A 20732-nucleotide genomic window follows, 5' to 3' on the forward strand; every position below is an offset into this window, starting at 1 on the left:
TTAAGCGCTGGGAGTCCAACTAGTTTGATTTCAGTCTGCACTTAACGGAAACTACCAGGACCAGTAGCAGACTGCAACAATGCATTAGATACTGTGTTATTGCTCTTCAAGCATTATATCTTGATGGAAGCACACAATTCCACTGCTTTTTGCTGCGTTGTCTCTGAAGCTCAGATTTGGAAACTTTCAGTCAAGGCTATTTCACACAAGGAATCATGTTGAAATGTCCTACTTTTACTGGTAGATGGATTTTTCTTTCATTTTACACTTTACATACTAATTTCATGCCTTTAACATTTGTTCTGTTTCTGTAAACATAAACTGAATTAATTAGTTAGCGATTAAACCTACATGATTTTTGCCTGACAGGGTCAATACCCCTGCGAATAAACAAGCTTAAGAGAACAGACACTAATTACTTTTCATCAATTCAGTGAGGATAACTTCTTTAATTGCATTAAAATAAAGCCATGTTGTGGTGATGTTGTAAAAAAAACTCCAGGGATTTATTGTACTTATTTTCATTGGATGAAGTTTGCATCAGATGTCACCTTACGGTGCAGTGAATATCGTACTTTATAATTTTTGTAATTCATTTAATTGTATTAAACTGCATTGTTTGCTCTGAGGATTACTTTTCTTGACAAGGATGGTGCACATGAGAGCATGATCTTGTTTCAGTGGAATCAAGGTGGGTTGCAACACGCTTCTAGGGCGTTGATGTAGATTCATTTACAAATCAAGTTTAAAAAACATACTTCACTGCCGTTTTACGTGCTTGCATTTTTTTTTAACAATTTCTTCATAAAACAGATCAGAAATTCATGAGCTCAGTACAATCCTAATTTGCAAGTCTGTCAAACCAATGATGCCTGGGTGTAAAATAAAAAGAAAGGCTATTGTCTTAAACCGAGCACTCTGCAAGACAACCGTCAGAGGACTTGCATACTCATTTTTAACAACTGTGCTAGCCAACTGAAACACTACACTGGTGCTAAAATGAAACCATTTATTACACCAACAAAGGAAAATGCACTCACAAGCTTTTAGAACCAATAGACCCACTCATTAGGTATAAAGCACCACACAAAATGCTTTTATAGAGGCTAATGGTCTGTCTTGCAGCAAGAAATTTTAATATCTTCGGACATGTGAAAACAAGAGTGCTAGTAATAAACATAGGTGCCATAGAGGCATGGATTGTCTTGGTTTTAAAACATTTTTTATGTATCCCAAACAGCTCAGCTCATCTGATTATGTTTCTTTTTAGTTTTTTGTCAATTTTGTCAATATGGTAACAGGTTTTTAAATTAGGCACCAACTGCAAACAAGCTAGTGTTCTGTTCAAACAGACTACAGACTGTATTCCAATAGCTTTACAGAATGGAATTTCTTTCAGTGGTTGGTGGGTTGAATTCCAACTTCCCTGACGTGACCAAATGAACCAAAACACTCCAAAAAAGCACCCAAAATAAGAGGCAAATTAATTGTTCCACCTAACGCTATATTTCTTTTTAAGATCCTACTACAAATGATAAGCTTAATTTCAACAGATAAATGGCATGTCCAACAACTAAATATCATTTACATTTCACACAATCATTTACATTTTCTAGAGCCAAGGTACAAAGTGACAGGAACTGACCAGCAAAGTGTGTAGTACCCAGTATACAAAGCTGATGTGCAGTAATACTGTTCTGTTTAAATAAATCAGTGTCTGGCAAAAGACTAGGAAATCAGATCTTTCAATATGACGAATGTTTTTAATAGAAATTTCAAAATTTGAAAAATGTGTTATTGAAACAGGAGATGGTTGGCGGTTTATTTATTTGAAAAATATTTATTTAGAAAGAAATATCTTGTGAAGCATCATATTGTCATCATGGGGGATTGGGGTGTTTGCGGTTCTTCACAGAGGAAACCAGAAAGGCATTATTATTATTTGTTTATTTTGCAGACGCCTTTATCCAAGGCGACTTACAGAGACTTGGGTGTGTGAACTATGCATCAGCTGCAGAGTCACTTACAATTACATCTCACCTGAAAGACGGAGCACAAGGAGGTTAAGTGACTTACTCAGGGTCACACAATGAGTCAGTAGCTGAGCCGGGATTTGAACCGGGGACCTTCTGGTTACAAGCCCTTTTCTTTAACCACTGGACCACACAGCCTCCTATTATCTATCAACCTCAATAGCAACTCCTACTGTGTTTTCCAAATGTCTTTAAAATCAAGGCTGCTATGATTAACAGCTTTTAGACTGATCAATAAAGATTAATATGCCTTTGTGATGCTTTAATGATAATACTAGGTGATCAGAATCAACTAATCCCAGCCTGAAGAAGGAATCACCTTAACCAACCCTTCAGTTATAAAATGTTGGGTTTTACATGGGTACCTTGTGCTGACAAAATAATCTGATGTCCAACAACAGTGATGCCTACAAATAAATCGAGTTCACTGCAAACTATTGGCAAACACATAATACAAAAATAACACCTTTATTTTTTTTATTTTTTTTAAAGCCTGCCCCCTGAAATAGCATGGAACTGGTTTTATTGTTTTAAAAAGTCTGTATTTTTTTAATTAAATATAATTTATAACAAGACAGGGTCAATTGTGCATATTAACCTATATGACTAAGTAATAGTACATAGGTTATATAAGTTAATATGCACAGTATATATGAGTCGGATTAAAAATTAGCAGAAAATGCATTCATCTTGAACTGAGCCATGAAGTGCCTGAGCCCCATCAAAACACAAGTGGAGCACGGATCTAACAATGCTACTAAACTGCAGTGCTTTGTGTCAGTGTCAGTGACAATTAAATTGATGACCAGACTTCATATTTCGTAGATCAACAGTACAATATGCATGTGCTTTATCAATAAAAAAAAAGGTTCTAGAAGTCGTCTAAGAAAAAAAGTAAAGCTATAGCAGCTATAAATATATATACAGTATATATTTTACTAAAGTTGTGAAGTTAGAATAACCAACAATCTATGTATCTAGAACCAGCTGATTTGCAACCAAAAATTATACCTCATTGACATCTATGCAGTTTTCCTTCATGTACTCCAAGTCATTAACTTGGCCTCCCTCCACAAATTCCATGGTCAGAATACGCTTGGTCGACAGGTCCCAGTGGATTTTTGGCACCTGCAATGAACAAAGTTTATAGCCAAAATGATTTAACACGAACAAACATGCATCAAGAATAAGCAACAGTAACTATGAATTGTACTGTATCGATACATTTTATAAATCTTATATATTACATTCTAGAAAGTGTAATCTAGCCGGGTTATGTTCCCTGTAAAATATCTCTGCTTGCGGATTTTATTATTGGACCATTGTCCAATAATAAAATAAAAAATAAAAACTAATTATATATACAGTACTGTGCAAAAGTTTTAGGCAGGTGTGAAAAAATGCTGTAACGTAAGAATGCTTTCAAAAATAGACATGTTAATAGTTTATATTTATCAATTAACAAAATGCAAAGTGAGTGAACAGAAGAAAAATCTACATCAAATCAATGTGTGACCACCCTTTGCCTTCAAAACAGCATCAATTCTTCTAGGTACACTTGCACTCGGCAGGTAGGTTGGCCCAAACATCTTGGAGAACTAACCACAGTTCTTCTGTGGATTTAGACAGCCTCAGTTGCTTCTCTATCTTCATGTAATCCCAGACAGACTGGATGATGTTGAGCTCAAGGCTCTGTGGGGGCCATACAATCACTTCCAGGACTCCTTGTTCTTCTTTACGCTGAAGATAGTTCTTAATGATTTTCGCTGTATGTTTGGGGTCGTTGTCATGCTGCAGAATAAATTTGGGGCCAATCAGATGCCTCCCTGATGGTATTGCATGATGGATAAGTATCTGCCTGTACTTCTCAGCATTGAGGAGACCATTAATTCTGACCAAATCCCCAAATCCATTTGCAGAAATGCAGCCCCAAACTTGCAAGGAACCTCCACCATGCTTCACTGTTGCCTGCAGACACTCATTCGTGTACCGCTCTCCAGCCCTTCGGCGAACAAACTGCCTTCTGCTACAGCCAAATATATCAAATTTTGACTCATCAGTCCAGAGCACCTGCTGCCATTTTTCTGCACCCCAGTTCCTGTGTTTTCGTGCATAGTTGAGTCGCTTGGCCTTGTTTCCACGTCTGAGGTATGGCTTTTTGGCCACAAGTCTTCCATGAAGGCCACTTCTGACCAGACTTCTCCGGACAGTAGATGGGCGTACCAGGGTCCCACTGTTTTCTGCCAATTCTGAGCTGATGGCACTGCTGGACATCTTCCGATTGCGAAGGGAAGTAAGCATGATGTGTCTTTCATCTGCTGCAGTAAGTTTCCTTGGCCGACCACTGCATCTACGGTCCTCAACGTTGCCCGTTTCTTTGTGCTTCTTCAAAAGAGCTTGGATAGCACATCTGGAAACCCCTGTCTGCCTTGAAATTTCTGTCTGGGAGAGACCTTGCTGATGCAGTATAACTATCTTGTGTCTTGTTGCTGTGCTCAGTCTTGCCATGGTGTATGACTTTTGACAGTAAACTGTCTTCAGCAACCTCACCTTGTTAGCTGAGTTTGGCTGTTCCTCACCCAGTTTTATTCCTCCTACACAGCTGTTTCTGTTTCAGTTAATGATTGTGTTTCAACCTACATATTGAATTGATGATCATTAGCACCTGTTTGGTATAATTGTTTAATCATACACCTGACTATATGCCTACAAAATCCCTGACTTTGTGCAAGTGTACCTAGAAGAATTGATGCTGTTTTGAAGGCAAAGGGTGGTTACACCAAATATGGATTTGATGTAGATTTTTCTTCTGTTCACTCACTTTGCATTTTGTTAATTGATAAATATAAACTATTAACATGTCTATTTTTGAAAGCATTCTTACTTTACAGCATTTTTTCACACCTGCCTAAAACTTTTGCACAGTACTATATATATATACATTTAGATTTTTCTTCTGTTCACTCACTTTGCATTTTGTTAATTGATAAATATAAACTATTAACATGTCTATTTTTGAAAGCATTCTTACGTTACAGCATTTTTTCACACCTGCCTAAAACTTTTGCACAGTACTGTGTATATATATATTTTTATTATTTTATTATTGAACAATGGTGACTTGTCTGCAGGCATGCTCATAGATCTAGCCTAAACTTGATTAAATGTAAAATATGATTGCTAGTTGATTTATTGTTTCCTATAGTTTTAAACACCCATCGTTGTGTTAAGCTGCAGAGCTCAGACTGGGAAAGTGGAAAAGTGGTTTCATCAAAATAAAGAACACTGCCCTGTAATTGTCAGACACATTATCTCTTACTGTCTTTCGTATGTTAAGAATGGGGCTTCTCTGAAAGAGGTCAATCTTTTTCAACTGCTTTCTTGTGAAAATGCATTGGAATTCCACTTGTATTACCACCAAAGGGACTGTGCCAAACAGTCTTAATAGAGGGCTGGTCCCAATAGATATCTTTAGATTGCCTCCAAATTGAAAGGGACTGACAAAGACTATTTTAATTGTGATCTGGACAGAAGGAGGGTGTTCACTATATCTATCTATCTATCTATCTATCTATCTATCTATCTACAGGTGTATATGTTTATATGTATGTGCTTATATATATATACTTTATATATGTAAATATGTATGTGTGTGCACATTTATACAAATGTGTTTGTGCATTTTTGTGTAAACGTAGAACCCAGTGGTTTGTTTTCCCTTATTCCCATTTTTTTCACATACAGTAGTAATAATATCATTACAAACTCTAATACCCTGTAGTAAGTTTCCCTGTGGAGTGAGTGGGCTTTTGTGGGTGGATTTTGTTATGTATTTATTAATTAAAAAAAGACCTCTGCAAACCTATTTTAAAAGAAAATTATTAAAATAAGCTGTCTCAAATTTGCCAAGAATTATGAACAGGGAAAAAAAAAAAAAAAAAAAACTGTACCTATTTCCTGGCCCAACAAATGTAACTAACCTGCAGACAGTTCTTGCAAGATCTTACTGTTAGTGTAATGGGCAGTGTTGGGTGATGCAGAGCCATTACACTGACCCCTGGCAGTGAAATAAGTTTAAAAAAAAAACAAAAAAAACTGTAAGATTGTCACTTGAGGAGCTTTTGTTTCATCAGATTTGCCAGATCAGAATTCTCAACAATAAAATACCCCATTATTAAATGTGGTTTACTGCTGATGCAGCCCACATGTTCTTTAGTTTCTAAGACTCGCAGCCATGACTAAATAAAATAATTCAAGGACAATAACAAACATTTTGATGGAATGAATAAGTGAAAAGCTGTTGGAAGCACAAAACATTTCTCATTATCTAAGGAGTTACTCAAAAGGGAATAATAATTCAGGGGGTTGGACATCTCAAAGTATGTGTGTGGGGGGATGGAGGAGGGGAGATGTAACACATGTTCGGAATATTAATAATATCCACAAATATCCAGACCATGGTTTGGGGAAAATTATAAAGAATGTGTGAGACTCAGTAATGATACAATGATGTCAATAATATGTGAATTGAACCATACAATCACATGAGGACTACACATGACCACATGGCCTTTAAAACACTGTGCTTGTGGTTACTACCTTCAGGAATTCAAAGTGCTTGAGCATGTTTGCCACTCTTTCTGCATTTCTGCCTTCATTTAAGAAGTCCAACTCCAAAGGCATGTTCTTCTTGGCCTCCTCAACAAGCCACATGAAGCCAAAGTCAGGGAACAGCCATGTCACAGTTTTGAGTAGAAACTGTAAAATTCAAATTAAAACAATTAATTCAATTGCTTCAGACTCATTCTTTTCTGTCTTCACTTTGGCCCATAAGGGATTCCAGTGCTTTTTTCAGAGTAATGACTAACATTTGCTCTCAGGCTGTTTCATGCATATATACAGTATGTATATATATATATATATATATATATATATATATATATAGCAGGAGGGATCATCATAATGTCGTCACATATTAGATTGATTAATGAGATTGATGTAGCATCAGGACCACAATCAGCTGCACTGACGCACATCACTGAGCTCCAAACAACAGCACAAAGTTAAATATACCTCACTGGTAAAATTCCACTTTTCTGCTCAGAAATTTCTGCAACAAATAAAGATGCCTATTCAAGAAATATCTAATCTTTCAAGTTACATAAAAGCAAAGAGTTGTGATGTTTTATAAGAGTTGTCAGAAATTGTAAGCAAGATGACCATTAAGCTACTTGGGGAGCTAAAAACCTGCATTTCGTTCCATTTTAGTAATAGAAATACGGCTTCAATTGTATGAAGACATTCTCCTGAAGGTAATTAAATCCTTCTTAGTTTCTGTTCTTCACTGTTACAATGTCCTTACTGAGTTTCAAGCTCAGTACTCATAATTCGGTTGATGGTGACTGTCATGGCCAACAAAAGCATTATGTGCCTTGCAAGTGTAGTGCTGCTTTCATGCTTACCTCAATAACCAGAATGTCCTTGGAACTCTGGGTCTGCACTTTGGGATGCTGAACTTTGACAGCGACTGTCCTCCCATCATGCAACACTGCCTTGTGAACCTGGGCTAAAGAGGCTGCTCCTTGAGGGGACTCTTCAAAACTCACAAACAGCTGTGCAATCTGTCAGAAAGGAGACCATAAACTTTCTTGTAGATAAGTGATACCAAACCTACACTGATGAATCCCATTTCATAGTGAAATAAATAGCAAAAAGGATTAAAGAGCTTGTTAGTTGAAATGGTGTGTTAGGAAAAAGCCTCAGTTTACTGATTTGTGAGTGTGGAAAGATTTTTTACCACAGGTTGACAGCCTCTGTTTTTTTTTTGTTTTGTTTTGTTTTTCCTGAAAGGGATAGATAAGTTTCTACTCTGGCATTGTATTTACTGAACTATTTGAATTTACAATTCATATTCTAATATTAAAAATATATATTAATGTATTTATATTTGGAACATGTTTGGTTTATAGGATAGACCCAGACAGAGCTATCCCGTTTGAACAGACTCCCGAATGACACCAGACAATAGTGCATGAAAGTAATACATGGAATAGACATATGATACAATAAGTACCATGGTATTAAATAATTGAAACAGACAAATGTATTGGGTATCAGGGAAAATAGACTTTCTGCCACAAGGTTTATATAAATAAACATGTATTATCATGAAACTCCCAACAGTAACTGCAATATTAATGTTAAAGGTATTTCAGCAGTGTCACATCTGTAGCAAAAAGACATGAACCCAATACTTAATATTAATCATGGTAGTTATTTGAAACATGTCAATATGACTGTGCTTATCCCCAGCCTCAATCCCACTTCTGGACCTGTAGTTGCTGATCACATCATATGAGGTCCTGATATGAAGCTATATTGATTTTTGGTACAGGGAATGGAAATAGATATTTGTATCATATACACAGCATGTGTGGTCTTTGGTTGTTTGAGAACTTGATGCATACTTTGTTTTAATGAGAAGAAAAGCTTGCAACTGTCTCACCAGTAAATACAGTATAATATATTTTAAAAGGCAATACTTAATTTGAGGAACCTCAGCTTTCAATTTCTGAATCTCATTTTAGTGTTTCCTTATCGTAGCCTTCCTTATCAGCCATATTAATCAAATGGACTTGCCATATAGATTCAGATACGGTTATATTCATCAGATAGTAAATTACAGGAGCTTTCAATCTGGCTTTGTTGGGTCAGGCCAGTTTAAATAACTGAAATGCAATAACTGTAATTTTTAGATCCTTTTTGCACCCTGTTTATAATCACATTGCATGCATGACTGAGCTGCTGTTATGGATTACATAAATGGAAACCTTAAGAAATGTAATTCCATTTTCTTAAACCATTGTGCAAAACCTGTAACAAATAAAAGCAATTTTTGAGCAAAATGACCACAATCATGGAAATTGGTCTTGCAATTTTTAAAGGGATATTAGCCACAAAAGAATTGCCCATATGTTTCAAATATGTTATGCTTTGTGCTGTTCTCATGTCTGTTTTTCTTGATTCTTTACCACAGCGGCAGTATCCCTGAGTGTTAAACACAGAGCATGTGCATAAGCAAGAATAACAGTCCTTTCAATATACAGTAACAATTACACTTGTAAATCTGGTACCCTATTTTGATATAGTAAAAACAGTAATTGTCAATTGAGCTAAGTAGTCCCCTGCTCTTACCCCTGCTGCTGTTTTTTTTATCTTCCTTACCTTCAAGACATCCTGTATAAGCAGCCATCTGGTTTAGGGATTCAGTGTATTAGTCTTCTGCATAGTTTGTCAAAAAGCCAACTGTATGTTGGAGTCTTGTGCTTAACATGTCAATTATTGTGAATTAGAAAATTGTTACCCCCTCGTCTCTAGCATTGCATGTCTATGTGCTTGTTCTCTCCCCCTAGACTGCACAAGATGACATAATACAATAAGAAATAAGTATAAAGCAGCATAGTAACAGTTTTTTTATTTGATCATTTCATGTGTTTACCACATGAAGTGCATTAGAAAAAGGCAGGGAATGGCAAGTCCCTTAGTAGACTTGCTATCCCCACTTTAAATGTGTCTGTCTTTTTGCATCACAGTCACACCGGCTCCTCTTTTGAAAAGAACAGGCACATTTCAATGTGGGCTTCACAAAAGATGCGTGATGTATGGTGTGATTGTGTGTGATATGCAGACCTGGCATCACTGTGGAGCTCACAGTCATTCACAGCACAGAAACACAGAGGACACTTCTGGGTCACTTCAGCTGGTTAAGGTAATATTTGAGTGATGCATTGCATTGAATGGTCAGTGGCATAGCAATGTATAAGTTTGTAACTAACATATCAAAGAAATGTATACCGGTATGATGTCTGGTATAAAAACTATAGGTAATTACATAAATCTGCATAATGCTAATCATTTTAGGGCTCACAATTTCAGTTTGGAAAAAGCATCTGTCGTGGCAAACATCGGTTTTGAGATTTGATATTAAAATATCTTTTATAAGGAAGATGTTTTCATCTATAAAGATCCTTAACATTGATACGGTTCTACAACACCCATGTTTTGGTTATCTTATTGACCTATTATATTATTATATATTATTATTCAGACTCTTATAGACATACATGTGTAACAGGATCGACCTTCCCATCATCTTGACCCAATACATTATCTAAAGTCACTATCTCACACTACCTGCTTTTCCTGCAATTTCAGCAACTTCGTCTGTTAGCAGGCAAACTACAAATGCTTTGATCACAGCAGTGCAGTTAAACTTCTCATTTTGCAATTGGGGGTTCCTGGGATTTCTATAGGACCACCTGCTGACCTGCAATCTGCTTATTATGCAATATATAGGCCAACCTTTTCAATCTACAGTAACTTCAATCTGTAATATCAGCCTGCAATATGAGGCTCTTCCATATAGAACACATTGCCGTTCTGCCAACCTATTTCTCCAAGACTGCTGCACCCCCCCTTTTTGCTTGCAATGTGTGTTTCAATGCCTCCTCGTCAGTTTGACATGTTGTCCAACCATCTGCTGCTCTTCACAATCAGGCAGCTCCACCTTTCAATATTCCACCTGCTCCACCTCCAGTGCTTGCCTCTAACTGTCAACATAACATATGCACAACTAGGGCTCCACCTGCCAAGTGAGCTTCCAAAAACAAAACCAAAATAGCAACAGCATTCCTCTCCTCATTTGCATAAATTTACATAAACTACAATCCAAGAGATTTTTTAGCACCATTTTGCTTTCAAAAATAAGTGCTGTTCTAAATAATTTCCACAGCTTTTAAGGGGAGGAATTGGGAAGTCCCTATTAAAGCAACACCTTTGGGCCTTGCATCTTTCAGACAAGATGAATTTGGACTGCATATTAAACTGTGGATTTGGTAAAGGACATTACAGATCCCATAAAAGAAGAGTGTTTACCTTGTACCCGAGTTAAATCCCTCTGTACTTGCAATTCAATTCATTTTATTTAAACATGGATTATGGATTATGCCATGTCATATATTGGCATAGTCATCTTATTGCCAAAACAATAGGCTTTACATGACAATTTCTGACAACTAGTGATTTTTTTCAAGTTACCATGTGTTCGGGGGAAATGCTTTAGAGACGAAGGGACCATCCAACATTATCATCATTTTCTGAAAGCTAGTCAGGTACATTAAATGTATTTGCCTTGCAAAAGCAGTGGATTTGATGTTAAATCTTTTTGGCACACCATTAAAATACTGCTTCCAACATGAAAGGGCATACTATAAGAAAAAATAATCCAACAAGCTTATTACTTTCCATACACTCATCTTTGCAATTACACTGTAAAACACTCTTTAAAAAATAGTAGGAAAGGGAGAAAAATGAATCATTTGGTGTTCTATTTACAAATGCGAAGCAGTGACATTCCATTCCAAGAAAAAGGCTAAAGCTGGCAGGATAAAAAAACAGGTAATTAGGTCTATTGATCTGGGGCATTTCCAATTCCATCAGAATTGTCCATCAGTTTATACTTGCAAAACCCAACACGATGTAAGTGGATTCTCAGTTGGTAGCTTTAAAATCTCACAGAGAAAACCATGAACGGAATCAGCTTATAAAAGTTGCTATTACTCTAGGTGTGTATTTGTTTTTTTGGTTTTTTTTCTCATGAATTGTTAGATTGAGCCATGCTCCACCTATATTACCCTAATTTGGTAAAAACATGTTTCTCATGTTACTGTCCTGTATCCTTCTGATTTTCACTGTAATTTAAACATGGTATTCCTCAGTATTTCTTATCAAGGTCCTATGTATAAGTTTTAAGACTGTGTAGTCCATAGCCCAAAATCTGGCTAACTGCAACATGGATGAATTTTAAACTCCTATCACTGTACACTCCATACACGTTTGATATGAAAGCAGAGAGTCTTAACTATCAATCACACCGACCCAGTGTTTCAGCATGGTTAGGTATTTGTCATACTGGGTTTGAAACAACACACCATTCATCTGTCCCTGACAGGTATTTTCCTAAAGGGACAAGTAAAAATGAAACGTTTTCTTTTTTTTCAAGGGACATGTGACCGGGGCACTTCACTGGTTAAGGGAGAAGCAAACAAGGCAGATTCTGGGATGACAAAGCGTATACAAACATGTTCCTTGCTCAAAATCATAACATGTTGAAGAATGGGGCTCTGTGTATACTGTACGGACCATCATTTCAGTTTGGAGATAGAACCTAACCTAGATTAGTTTATTATGCAGTCTCCTTTTTCCAGTAATTCTATTTTTGCCTATGAAATGACACCTCTAAAGTAGCCTGAAAGAGCATTTGCTAATAAGTAAAAAATAAACATCAACATAAGGCGCTTTACCAGCAATATCAATAAATGATATTTTTTAAGTCCCATTTAGACTTAAAAAATAAATCCTGCTGGGCTTCAAGGACAAAAATTATCTGAAACCAGAAACACATTAATTGCGAGAGTATACTGTTGGTCTGTGTTCATGCCCCAGTTTTGTATCATTCTCTCTATGGCCCTTTTTACTATTCAGATAATTCTTGACTGGGTATCTAGTGTCGCAAAACCACTGAAGGAGGTGTGGTAAAGCGAATGTCTGCCAAATACTGCTTCTGAGCTGCAAGTCGGTGAACATCATGTGCTGCCAAAGATGAAAGACAGTTCACTCCTTGTGGTGACTGCTCACATTATCACCAATGGGAAGGGGCAACCCTACCATCTGTAATCAAAATCTGGAAGCTCACATCAAGGATCCTGTGTAGTTTAGATCTCAGCCAGACATCAATGGTATATAGATGCCGAAGCTCAAGGGCACTTTAAGACAATGCAAACAATGATAATTCTGTGCTCAGTCTGTACATTGAAGGGCATACATTACTGGTGAGATCTGTTTTGTTATATAGGATTTGGCCTAGGTTAATTCTCAATAAAAACATCCCCAATATATTCCACAAAGGGCATCCACTGGATCTTGTGTCTTCCAGAAAAATACAATAAGATTTCTGCCTGTTTTAGAAGAGTACCTGTAAAGTAACTGGATGTGATCAGTCCTTTCTTGCCCTTCAGACAACCTGTGTTTTCTCATTATGAAGCTTTTTCTGTCTGCAATCCATAATATAAAGTATGTGCATCTATAATGTATTGAACATCATATCATGCAAAATTTGTTGATAATGATGCACATGTTGATCATTGATCCTTTAAAACGTGCATCTTTTCATGAGCTTTACATTGACCACCATCAGTGAGTTCACATGCAGTAGAAGGTCTATGTTCACATATGACCCCAAACACATCCTTTCTAAAAGGATGTAGTAATCTGCGTTTTGGCTGCGGTTATCTAAAGTAACAGATAACTGGCACTTGAGCACTGTGTGTCTGTGACTGACAGATAAAGCCATCTGACTGCTGACTTTCACATGTGAAACAGAGCCACTATAACTTTACATTAAAATCTCAATAAAACATGATTATTGAAAAATATTTACTGAGAACAAAAAGTCAGTTTGATCCACTTTGGTAGGACTAATGTGTTTCTCACTGTTTGATCAAGCAGGGACCTAATAGTTCAGGATGGAAATCCATAAATCATGATTCCCCACAGAGCTGAGAAATCAGTTAGCTGAAGAAAACGTTCTTATTGCAAATCTACCTCTGGGCCAACAACGTGTACTATAATGGTGTGTCTCTCTGACACAACGAACAAGCAGACTGTATTAAAAGTTAGACATGATCTACACTGCATCCAGAGAAATGCAGCAGTTCCTACTTTTAGATGTAGATGTAGAAAGAACTTTTAAATGGAAAAGTGAAAAAAGAAATATATCAGTGTATGCTTTCTCTACACCTAGAATAATATGGTAAGATTAAATTTGGATAGCTATTATTTTACAGCATATGACATAATACAATGTGACATTGAATAATAATATAATGTGTAAGTACAGCATGTGTGTTTTAGGAAGAAGAAATATGTACAGTGTATCTACACCTGATGAATACTGGTAATATATTAGTACAAAAGGCATTCAATTTGATTCACTGATTATCTGTAAAGGAAGGCTTATCTTAGACCTATCTTAAACCTACCATTCATGTCCTCCTGTGTCTTAGGAAAGCTCTAAGAGTATACAGTTTAGAAGTGAGGCCTGACATTACCTTTCCACCTCAAAGGCAAGCAACATGAATAGAAAGCAATAGAATGCGAACAAAAACCACCCATGATGACTGTAAAAGGTCACAAAAACGAAAATGGCAATGTTAAAATCCATCAAAAGAACATTTCTTGCTCTTTAGAGATTTAAGTTGGTGGGCGTACCTTCAGCAATTGAAAATATTTTCTTTCAGTTAATGTTTAAGAGGATACTGGGGAGCTAATAGTGGAAAAACTAACAACAGGGGAAATGAAATCTACAGGAACAACCTGTGGGCTGAGATAATATGGCCCTAGTAAACACCTGGCTTTAATTGTATAAAACCATACTATGTGCAATTATCGATAAAGGTTTACTGCAAAGCGATGGTCATCATTCCAATTTAGCCTCAGTAAATATAATCTACTGAGAATAAGGTGCTTATTCTACTTACTCAAGGCTGTAAATCACCAAGAAATTCAATTGGGTTGTTTTCGTTCATTCTCTCATGTACAGAAGTACACAACACAAAGAAGAAAAAAAAAGAATTGTAAGTAATTTGGTTGGGTGTAATGAAGAAGGCACTCATCTATCCAGAATGTACGCTCAGATACATTAGCTGCACCTCAGGAGATACAATGGCTTACACATGAAAGTTTTGTGGGGTTCAACATGATGAATTCAGAATAGAGTAGAGAGCAACAGGGGAGCTGTGATATGACCAGTTTGAAGGATCATCAGTTGTCACAATTTGTGCTTATGAATTTGTCATTCAGAGTAGACCGACCATTGCTCTTAACCTGATTTTAATTCTATACAACTATAGTTGTGCAAGGTGTTCTTGAAAATATTTTTGTATATGTACATTATCTTATTTTCAATTGCAAATCTTTAACAAACTCATTGCTTCTTGGGGAAGAAATTACAGGAGCACAGCTGTAGTGCACACCTCGTGGAATACTCTGCTCAGGCATGTTCTTTTATATGCTGGTAACTGTATTACACATGCAAAACATCTGTGATTGCTGAAACAGTAATACATGATGATAAAGAACATCTATCATGGGATAATAAAGTATTACTTTTAAAACTCATCAATGTGCTCATAGAGGAATGGTAATGCATTCAACAACAAACCATCCACCATCGAATTTTGCCAATAGTATCATAAAAATCATTTTATAGGTCGCACTGGAGTAAAAGTCGCTTCACCCTTTTTGAGACTTCAGTTTTAGGAAATCATATTTTTTTGTGTTTAAAATACTTTTTTTACAATTGATTTTTTTCCTACATGCTCAACACCAATAAATAAAGAAAGATCCACAGGTTTCGTTTTGATATAACCCTTGTTTGCAACTTTTTTTCCATTAATAAATTTTACAATGTTTTTTGTTTTTTGTTAAACTGCTAGAAACTATTCAGTTTTTCAAACTTTCTAAAATTTAAAAAGTAATAATTTAACAGTATTTCGACAAATTCAAAACACGCAATTTCAAACCTGTTAGCAGCAATTTAGTTTTTTGTCTGACTCCTACTTTATCCAGTCTCAAAGTCACTTGCATTATTATAACATTGCAATTACAGTACAACAAACAAAAGCCTTGATAAGTTTACTACTCAGCTTTCTAACCAATAGCTGTTTGCTACGGATCCCAGAGGCGGGTTCAATCTAAATGTTGACAAATCAATGGCTCGGTAGGGTGGTAATAAGGAAATTCATAGAGACTGAGAGCTATTGTGTTAACAGTGAAGCAGTATAGATGTGACGTTTTTAAGAGGAGATCAGTCAAGAGTGAAAGCTTGCGTTTAACATTCAAAATGACGAAGGGTATTGATAGTAATTAGAACAGTGGTTTTGTGTTTCTACCTAGCAGCATTACCTGAATGCTGTAGATCCTGAAAAAATAAATCGGGTTGTTGACAGTTAAGTTTGTGTGATCCATAACCGTGGCTGTAGTAATCCCATTGTGGCGCTGGTACAGTAGTTTAATATTAGACACACTGATGCATACGTCACATCGGTGTATTAGTCACTCCCCCCTTTTAAGGGCTCAGCAAAAATGCCTGGAAATACGGTATGAGCTTTCAATTTAATTTCAGGTTTGGCCATCTTTTGACATTTCTCAAACCCATGTTTAATCTTTGGGGAGGGTTCACATAATTAAATTCAGTAAATATGGTGACTGTTGTAAATTAAACTTCTTTTTTGTATATTTTGTTCTAAGCTTGTATTTGTTCTTTATAAGACATTTGATGCTTGCACATTTGCTGAGTTATGGAAATGATTTTGCTGATGGAAGACATCTTCAATTAAGCTGTTAATGAGCTGCATAAATCAACACTATTTTAAAGAATGTTATGTCAGAACAGTCCTCACTAGCAAGACAAAGTTTGATCCCAGCATTCTAAATTCTGGGAGTGTGAAAAACAAGAACACTATTTAAAATTACAATATTTAAAGACATTGTTGATTCTACCCTTTCCCCTGCCCTTCTCCTCGTTGTACTTCAATATACTGATAAACTGGGATTTAATGTCACTTTTCCTATTTGCATCTGGCATATGTGACTGCTAAAAAGAGATTGTGCTAAGACAACCTGTTGATCTTTCACTTTGTCAGTACATTGCACCTGCAGTCATTAAACACTCACACATAAACACATGCTTACACACACATAAACATTGCAAGATATGCAAATACGTGTTGGAATCACATGTATAGCAAAGTCATATTTTCCTGGATTCAACAGCATGAGATTTATTTTATCACTCAATTTTGTCAGTTGACATAGCTCATTTGCATGAAGCAATACGCTAATACATTTTATATGTATATTGACATAAGAAAAACAACACTGTTAATATGAAAATTATAACATAACATAACATCAGTGTATTTTGTTAAAAAAAAAAAAAGAAAAATCACTGTTTACAAATGGTAGCACATTTATTGTATACATATATTTATTTTTATAAAACGTTCATATTTCTTGAATAGAAAAGGTATTTTTTCACACTTTAACATTTTTGCATCACATAAGATTGCAGCTTCAGTTTGGGTTTTTGTAAGGTTCCTTCAACATACAGTGTACCTGTAATTGAAAGTAAGATTATTCATTGGCATATCTATGGTAAATGTTCTGTGCTATAAAGAGTTGGTTTTCAATTATAAAAAGTCTTTTTTTTTTTCCTAGGGAAACTATTACTTGGTTATTTTTATACTAATGCATGCAAGATGTTATCTGTGTTTTTTTTTTTTAACATCCAATATAAATTGTTTTCATTTCACATGTAGTATAATAAAATAAATTTGACTGTGAATTTAATATTTGCTTTCCTCAAAGGGCAATGTGTGGTTTGTATGCCTCAATGTGTAAATCAAATGAAAAGAAATACAAATCAAATATGATCAAATATTTTAAAAAGTATGTTCAGCTGGAGTAGGTTTATTAGTAAAATATACTTCCTTTGTGGGTTACTAAACCTTTTGTTTGAATTTTTCTGGCACTTCAGCTAATCATCACTACAGAATGTGTGTCATTGGAAATTGGATCCCGCTCAGTGTAGCAGGTGTTTGCCTAGCTTTCTAAACAGACCGAGTTTTTGTGAACGTTTGATATGAAGCAATTTTGGAATATGACTGGATTTGTTTTAAAGTAATACTAAAGAAAAGACAATAATTATGATGGCTATTTACTAAATCCAAAAATGTATTTTGTCACCATATAGACATTTATTAAAAGACAGCAATTGTTTCTGATTCCAAGCCTAATACTGTATATACTATTGAACTAGAAATTGCAAATATATCCAGAGCATTGATATTCTATAACAAGACACAGATATACAGTATGCAGTCATATAAACTAGAATACAATTATATATTTGGCTTGAATATCAGCATGTATGATGCCTTATTTTAAGACAGATCATTCTGAATGTAGAGTCTTACATTTTTAAATCACTGGATAGGACAATACTGTAAGTAACAGATTACAAATCTGTCATGGGTTTTTGCCTTTGCATCAGTTGCACTGTTTAAACAGGGCTGCTCCATGGACCTCCGATAACCTTTAAACTCAATCGCTGTGACCAACTTGGCTGGTTTGACCTACGAGTTTTGAATAAGCCACTTTTAATCATTTAGGACAAAAACTATCAGATCGTATCTAGTTTTTCAAGGATGGCAATCTATAATTGGCATTTCTGCAATGTACTGTATCCAGCGTGACCAAGCCTAGGTACAACTGCACTTGAATTATTATAATGAAGTTAATGTTCAGTTGAGAACTGCAGAGCAAGCTCAAAATGATCTAATCAGTGGCAGATATGAATCCTGCTGCTTTTAAACTCTATGTTGATGTTGCTTGTGTTTACCCCTGGGCTGAATTATTGACCTTCTTATTACCATCAATAAAGACAACAGAAAGACAGTGGGAACAGTATCATGGTACATGTGCATTAGACTATAAAATAGACTCCCTCACCTACACTGAATCAAAACAACTATAACAGCTATAGTTATACTATTTTGTATTAATACAAGCCTATGTTTGTATATTTACTAAATAATTTACATTACTGGGTAATTAAGGTTATAAATAAGGAGTCAGATTCAAGACATCAGTTGCTTGCTGAAACGTATAATTTATTATTAGAATGGACAGGATAAAGTGGAGCTACTCAGTTACAACCATGGAATGGTCTGCTACAAAAAGTGCATTCACTGTAACTGCTCAAACTGCCAGTTCTATGCAATATTTTGTAGGCTGTGTACTCCCTATTTATAGCATTACATGTTTGGTGCAGAAAAGTGAACAGTTTATCATTGTGAAGGTCAAGTCCAGATTTAATAAAATGAAACCCCCTCTAAATCATTCTGCATGTGTTTGTGGGAGTGTTGACCAGATCATAATTGTAATTCACCTTTCTCTACTCCTACTCTCAGTGAGGCAAGGTTTAAAAGCAACATTTCTTTACAATGCTAAATATTCCAATAGGAATTTAGTGGACGCTATAGCACTGGCAGAGTGATGTCCTTCAGAACATAAACACTTTGTGACACTGGACCTCATTTACGAAAGGGCGCTAAACTTTATGGTGTGCGACAATTGCAATTACTGTGCACGTTAATGATTCTGTATTTACTATTGCAATTTTATTCGTTATCGCGTGAAATAGTGGGCATATTATATTGCACACTAATTTTATTGTGCCATACTATGGTAATCAGAATGAATATTGTATTGTAACACTTGAATGTATTTGTATTTGCTTGCGATTGTAAGTCGCCCTGGATAAGGGCGTCTGCTAATAAATAAATAATAATAATAATAATAATAATAATGTGATTTGTATGGTAATGTATGATAATGTATTTATATGAGCATCCAGCTCAGAATAATTCACAGAATAATTCACATGGTATTTACTAAAGGACGTTAATTTTAGTGCATGCATTAAAGTGATAATTTATTAGTGCGCATGGCAACCAGGTTTTAACCACTGATAGGTGTGCTATTTTTCTGGCCTGATGTGCAGTTCGATTCTTTCTACTGGCTCAATTAGTTTGATTCATTCAGTTTAATGAATCTTACTTATTTTCTCGTACACTTGAAAGCTCATTACGTGTCCTAATTCTGCAACTTTTCCACATAATGCCTGTTGATGCAGAATCCAGTGTAAGAACATTGGTACCTCTGCATTTCTTTCTTTAATTTCTCGTGCCAGCATCGTGTATATAAGACTGTAAAACACTGAAGTTTATATGGAAATGATCGTTCACCATGTATAATAAATGTTGTAATAATGAACAAGGACCTAAGTCTACGTGTTCATTATTAGAACAATGGAAGCCATCATGAAAACTAGTCAGACATTAGGGAATAAATGAGGTCTTATGATGATCATGGACCTCCTTTACTTCAGGGATTGGAAAGACCGGTACAAAAATTATAATAGCCTTCAGGGTTAGTAAATATTTGAAAAAAGTCTGATGTGCTAAAAATCCTTCTTGCTCAAAAGAGTGTATATACCCCATGACAAGTGCCGTATGCCAGCCCTGTATGTATGCCATTTAAAAGGTTTCCATTGAGGTTTTCCTATTTTTAAACATTTTACTTTACTTGCAACACTGCAGCATCAAAACAATGACAATGTTCGGCTAGTTAACAGTAACCATCAAAGTTAAAGAAACTGCTTTCGCAACTGCATTGCATTTTCTTTCCTGGTAAATAAGAACAAAGTATTCTGCTGCCCTGTGCCATGGTGTTATATTTACAATTTTCTCAAAAGAGTAAAGCTTACTCGTCTCTGTTCATGTCTACAACAGAGGATTTACAGCAATGCACATGTAGGGTTTATTTATTTTAGTGCTTTATTGAACTAACACTGGTTCAATAAATGGCTTTCATGTTCTTGTGTTGTCTGTCAATAAGAGGTGTGTCACCGAAGATATTACAGACACCTGTCTATAGCAGTGCTCCAGCCATGCAGATTTTAATCAGATTTGGGCCATCTCAGCACGTAAGGCTGAAATCTTGACTTAACTTGTATTT

The 20732-nt window shown here is 35.7% G+C and overlaps 1 protein-coding gene across 9 annotated transcripts in view; it reads right to left on the reverse strand.

Moving 5' to 3' along the window:
- The window catches only part of adck1 (aarF domain containing kinase 1), a 112116-nt gene that overhangs the window by 37997 nt on the left and 53387 nt on the right, over positions 1 to 20732 (reverse strand). For 8 of the 9 annotated variants that reach the window (XM_058987803.1, XM_058987802.1, XM_058987805.1 and 5 more), the window contains 3 exons: positions 7496 to 7654; positions 6633 to 6791; positions 3045 to 3161 (listed from right to left, as the gene is read on the reverse strand). In XM_058987803.1, the coding sequence (XP_058843786.1) occupies positions 3045 to 3161; positions 6633 to 6791; positions 7496 to 7654 (435 nt within the window). The remainder of the gene's footprint in view (positions 1 to 3044; positions 3162 to 6632; positions 6792 to 7495; positions 7655 to 20732) is intronic. The other variant, XM_058987804.1, reaches the window with a different exon arrangement.

The sequence above is a fragment of the Acipenser ruthenus genome, chromosome 15, assembly GCF_902713425.1.
Source record: "Acipenser ruthenus chromosome 15, fAciRut3.2 maternal haplotype, whole genome shotgun sequence".
NCBI classification, from domain to species: Eukaryota; Metazoa; Chordata; class Actinopteri; order Acipenseriformes; family Acipenseridae; genus Acipenser; species Acipenser ruthenus.